The sequence below is a fragment of the Phalaenopsis equestris genome, unplaced genomic scaffold, assembly GCF_001263595.1.
Source record: "Phalaenopsis equestris unplaced genomic scaffold, ASM126359v1 Scaffold000258, whole genome shotgun sequence".
In the NCBI taxonomy this organism is placed as follows: Eukaryota; Viridiplantae; Streptophyta; class Magnoliopsida; order Asparagales; family Orchidaceae; genus Phalaenopsis; species Phalaenopsis equestris.
Window position 1 is genome coordinate 1461189 of NW_018164700.1, and position 6000 is coordinate 1467188.

General features: G+C 31.7%; 1 protein-coding gene across 2 annotated transcripts in view; it reads left to right on the top strand.

Moving 5' to 3' along the window:
• The window catches only part of LOC110024482 (DCN1-like protein 2), a 28488-nt gene extending 22730 nt beyond the window's left edge, over positions 1 to 5758 (top strand). Inside the window, exons 9-11 of one of the 2 annotated variants that reach the window (XM_020724470.1) lie at positions 3832 to 3933; positions 4512 to 4571; positions 5327 to 5756. In XM_020724470.1, the coding sequence (XP_020580129.1) occupies positions 3832 to 3933; positions 4512 to 4571; positions 5327 to 5437 (273 nt within the window). In that variant the 3' untranslated portion in view covers positions 5438 to 5756. Of the gene's footprint in view, positions 1 to 3831; positions 3934 to 4511; positions 4572 to 5326 lie in introns of both variants that reach the window. The other variant, XM_020724471.1, reaches the window with a different exon arrangement.
• Positions 5759 to 6000: the final 242 nt, after the last annotated feature.

Genomic DNA, 6000 nt, shown 5'->3' on the forward strand with positions numbered 1-6000 from the left:
TTTATTACTTGAATTGGTTATATGGTGCACAGATTTTCTACTTCAAAATTGAAATTTATGGCCATACTGCATATTAGATTGAAAACGACGTTTAATTTTTTTTAGAATAATTACTACATGTAAGCTTCTTGTTTAATATTCTCTTGGAAGACAATGATGTTATGGTGATTGTTGGCATTACATTTGAATTGCTGTAAAATTGTCTCATTATTAGCGTGTGCGTGTGTATTTCACTTTTGTATGTGAAACTGTACTTCTTTGATGTTATCGTAAGTATTTGAGAGATATAAATGTAACTCAAATATTTTGTATTTTCATGTCTTAACATTTCAATTTTACAAACTTGTCACATTCCATATAAATTAATGTTATGTTGGAATTTTTGGATGCTCTGTGTGTGTTGGATAATTCTGAATAGGATTAATTGGTTCCAAATTATCCAACTCGTATGCATTGTTGTTTTTGTTGAGAAAAGTACAACTTATGCGCGATAGATTGTTTATTTAACTAAGAAAATATGCAAAAAAGTTGTTTACTAAACGCACAAACCAAATAACTTATCCAAAACAGGGGCACAATAATCATTTATCCAGATTTAGTTGTTCTCCAAACTCACAAACCAAACAGACAGACAGCTTATCCGGATCAGCTGTTTATCACCAGATTTTCAGGATAAGTTGGATAAGCTGCAGCTGCCCCAAACAGATCCTTAAACTTCTTGTTTATATTTACTTGTTCATGTTGGACTTCTTGCTTATTATTAAGTGTTTGTATAGCTTATTATGATGTTAATTTGACCTTTTGGATTAATTCAAATGCTATATTGGGATGAAACTCAAATTTTTACAATTACTTGCTATTGATTCATAAGGAGGATATCTCTCAAATGTTTTACTCTTCATATTTTTAATTAATTTAATGATTCAATCTTGAGTTTTATACCTCAAAATGACTTGAAGCTTACGTCTTTTCTCATGAACCTGATCGCATAATTTTAAACCTAGATCAAAACTGTTATCAGTTTTTTGGGTTGGATTAGAATGTCTAATTTGGTGTGCATACACGTAGGATCAAGGGTGTTTAGAGGCAATTTCTTTTTTTCCCCTTTCTTTCAATCTTTACTTCTTTTTTTCCCAGCACTTGATTAATGATTGTCTTTGTGGTGTAAAGATCTACTTGTCTTTATGTTGGCAAGGCATGAGCGATAGGAGCTGATGACTCACATTGGCATGGCAAAGAAATTTGAATTAATATACTTATATATAACTAACGTAATTGTTGGCTTATTGATCCCCTTGACATTCAAAATGCTATCAGCTAGTTGCGTTCTTTCATAGATGCAAACAAATTTCCAAATATTGCGTTCTTTCATGAATGGATGTGTTATAATGTAAGAGTTTTAAATGAAAGAAAATATAAGAAGATATCATGAAGATTGTTCAACTCACTTATTTTTAAGGGCATGATTTATATGCTCTCCAGTGGCAAAAGGTGTACTTAGAGAATTAAAAGTAAATATTTTTATAAATAAAAATAGTTGATGGTGGAATAATGTGCAAAAAAAGATAAAACATAACTTGTTATAAAAATTGGTTTAAATGTAAAAGCTTAGAGATCTGGGAAAAACATATGGTGACCCTTAGGGAATTTAAGAGAAAAATTAGTGACGCTAAAAATTCTATTTTTAGTGATATTTATAATAGATTAGATACTATAGATGACGAAAAATATATGTATAAATTAGTCAAACAAAGAGAAAAGAAAAGTAAAAATTTAATTCAAGTAAAATGTATTAAAGATGAAAATAAAAAAAATACTTTTTTTAGAGGAAATATTTAACATAGGTGGGTGAGCTATTTTGATAAAATTTTCGATGAAGTTTCTGAAAATACGATTGACCTTAGTGATCTTAATAACGTTAATAATAATCAAACGTTTTATTTTTACTGTCAAAATAGTAAGAAGGAAATTGAGGAGGATTTAAAGAAAACTAGGGGGTTCAGTAAGGACCTAATGATATCCCAATTGACGTATGAAAATATTTAGGAGATTTGTGAGTTTTATGACAAGATTTGTGAGTTTCTTGGCTTGCTAAACTCTTTAATATTATTTTTAAAACTAAAAAGATACCTGAAAAATGGATGAAGAGTATTTTTGTCCCATTTTTAAGAATAAAGGGGACACACAAGAGTGCAAATTATAGAGAATTATAGAGGAAAATTATAGAGGAATTAAGTTGATGTGTCATTCTTTAAAATTATGGGAGAGTAATTGAACATAGGTTAAGACGTGTTATAATGATTTCTTATAATCAGTTTAGATTTATGTAAGGCAGGTCTACTATGGAAGCTATACATTTATTGAGAGATTTGATGGAGAAGTACAAAGAGAATAAGGAGGATCTACATATGATTTTTATTGATTTAGAAAAAAACTTACGATAAGGCTCCAAGAGAAGTCTGTTGGAGAGTTCTAGAGAAGAAATGTGTTGATATGACTTCTATTCAAGTCATTAAAGATAATGCTAAAGTTGTTACTTGTGTTCGAATGGAAGGATTGACCAAGTATTTTCTTATTTTAGTTTGATTACATCTGGGATCGACTTTTAAGTCCATATCTTTTTTGCTTTAGTTATGGATGCTCTTACGAGAGATTTACAGGAGGATGTACTTTGGTGTATGCTTTCGCTGATAATATCCTTCTTGTGGATAAGACTAGAAAAGCTATTCAGGAAAAACTTGAATTATGGGCTTTTACATTGGAGTCTAAAGGCCTTCGTTTGAGTAGATCTAAAATTAAATATATCGAATGTAATTTTAGTAGTAGTGGCTCTAGTGGCAGAGTTGTAAGTATGGGTGATTAAATCATTAAAAGGTGTGATCGTTTTAGAAATCTTGAGTATATAGTTCAAAGTGATTGTGATATAGATGTGGATGTTATTAGTAGAATTTAAGTTTAAGTTAGTTGGTTGAAAGTTAGTTGGTTGAAGTGGAGGAATGCATCGGGCCTATTGTGTGATAGAAAAGTAATGCACAGACTGAAAGGAAAATTTAGAAGAGTGTGGTGAGACATGCAATGCTATATGACACAAAATGTTGGCCTTTAAAAGAGAAGCATAATACAAAGTTAAGTGTTGTTGAGATGAGATTGCTTAAGTGGATGAGTCGCTTGACACTTATAGACAAAATGCGAAATGAATATATCCGTGATAGTGTTGGTGTAGCTCTAGTGGTGGACAAGATTAGAGAGAGTCGTCTTAGATGGTTTGCTCACATTAAACGCCGACCATCTGATGATCCTTTTAGGAGACTAGATGTTTTAGATTCGAGTTATGTTAAGAAAGACGGGGGTAGATCTAAAAAAACTTGGCCAAATTGTATAAAACATGGTCTTAAATCTATTAGAATTAAATGAAAATATGACACTCAATAGGGTGCAATAGAGAAAAGGAGTCATGTAGCCGACCCCACTTTGTAGGATAAAGGTTTGTTGTTGTTGTAGTATGATTTCTGTGCCCTCAAACTACTGTTAGAAGTCTGTAGAAGGGCTTCATTGAAGGATGAGTTGCCTATTTTAAAGGTTCATTTGTGAAATTATTATATTTAACTTTTTTAATAGTTTCCTAGTTTTGGCCGTGTCAATGTCAAGTTTATTTAGTGATGTTGCATTGCATCTGTTTAAATTTTCAATATAAGTACAAAGTTGAGTCTAAACTTGATAGTCTTAGCACCACTAATTATTCGCTGTAACTTATAATCTTGGGAAAATGCTTCTCGTTTGATAATTTTACTGAAGGGTGAAATGATTGCTATCTGGTGGAATTAATTGTAGGGACAAAAGTCTCTATCTCTGGATACTGCAATAGGCATGTGGCAGTTGTTGTTTGCCGAGAAGCACTGGTCTTTGGTTGATCATTGGTGTGATTTCTTGCAGGTAAATTATTCTGATCAACTAGCTCCGTTTCATTTGGATGGTAAAACTTATGATTCTGCTTTCTCAGAAGCTAATTTCATTTTGTATAATTTGCATTAATGGTATAAAATCCAGTTAAGGAAATTGTATTTTTACTATGGGGCATTTACTGACATACCACTCAATTCTTATATATTTACATATCTTACACCTAAACATTCATATTTCCGTGCATACAACTCAAAGTTTTAACATAGATCAAAAAGACGACCACAACTAACTGTGTAAAAGTGAAATACATCTTTTCATGCATAAGTTTATGACAACAAAGTGTGATAAGTGTAATTATCAAATTTTGGGTGTTAGATATGTAATTACATAAGACTTGTGCTGTTTGTATGTAAATTTCTCTTTTGCTATTGAGTAGTGCATAATGTTTTCATATACTGCAAATTGTTTATGCATGCTTTACAATTTAACGTTGAATAATATATATATATATATATATATATATGATCTAATTTATTGCCATTTTTACTCCTGTAATACGAATTATAAACTAATGAAGAACTGCTTTGACTTGATATTTGCTTGCTTAGGCAAGGCACAACAAATCAATCACAAGAGATACCTGGTCTCAGTTGTTGGAGTTTGCTAAGGTAAGGTCTTTTTAAATCTTCTTGGATGCTGCCAATTTTGAAGTTTTTTATTGGGAATGCAATGCTTTACACGGTTACAGTAATTTATTTAGAAGAGTTGGTTCAGTGAAAAATAAGTGTAGGGCTTTATATTTTTGCATTTGGTTTGAGGAAAAATGAAGTTTATATACATAAGGCCGACAACTGGCCGGCACCAGCCTCATTTTTTTTAATATGGTGAATTTGGAGTATACTAGAAATTAACTAAACACTGCATTTGAAATGCTTTGTTACTTTACACTGCATTTATTTTTTCTCAAATCAAACACTCAAAAATTCAAAACCCTCACATTTCGAAAAGCAGTACTTTCTTTTATCTCAAACCAAACAGCCCCTTAAAGGAAAATTTATTACAGTCCATGTGTCACGTGACAAGTGAGCCCCAACCCTCTAAAAAATTCTGCGTATTATAATGGGACCCAATTGCCACCTGGCAAGTACCCACTGGACTCCAGACGCAAATTTACGTCCGATGGTTTCCGGTGTCCTAATGCAATAATCTCTCAAGCAAAAAGATGAGACCCTTGTGGGTGTTTATTCAAAGTTTGATTTTATTTATGCACCCAAGAAGTTCAGCATATATACATAAATATTACATATATTTAAGTTTCCCCAATCTTCCAAACCCTTTTGAGAAGTTAAATTCAGAGTTTTATTCATGAGTTCAGTAGTGCATTATTACATTTAAGTATCCTGCTACTCGTGCTTTTGCACAGACGATCGACCCCGAGCTGTCGAACTACGACGCAGAAGGAGCCTGGCCGTATTTGATCGATGAATTTGTGGAGTATTTGTATGAGAATGGAATTGTTGGACGTAGAAATTAAAAATGATGAGCCATAGATAACACCAATTAGGAGGAATTCAACTATGATAATTCATCTGAAATATTTGAAATGCTGTCTACACCATAATGCAAAACTTTTTATTACGTCATTGTATCGATTAATTTAGCAATCCATTTTATCTGTCTTTTAAGATGGTGAGGATGGGATGCTAGAGAGGCTGTGAGAAAATGCTCTTCATTGTACTATATTGTTGTTGCTCTTAGATAATGTGTTGCTTGTTCAATATTTTTGTTAGTTTTATGGACATGATTTGTAATTTTGTACAGTTAAGAATTGCAGGATTGATAATATTTTTTTTCTTGCATGCTTTTAGTATTTATGAAATGATATTGTTATTTATGCAATAGGTTTATTTCACTTTTTATATGATATTTTTATATGATGTGATTGATTTGGGTAGTATAAGTATTAAAAGAATAGGTGTTAGATTTGTAAATGCGTAACAATTGAGCGGCATGCATGAAAATATGCCCAATTTAGAGAGATATACATGCATACCGCTCAATACTGATGTATTTAGTATTTACATATTTAACAAATAA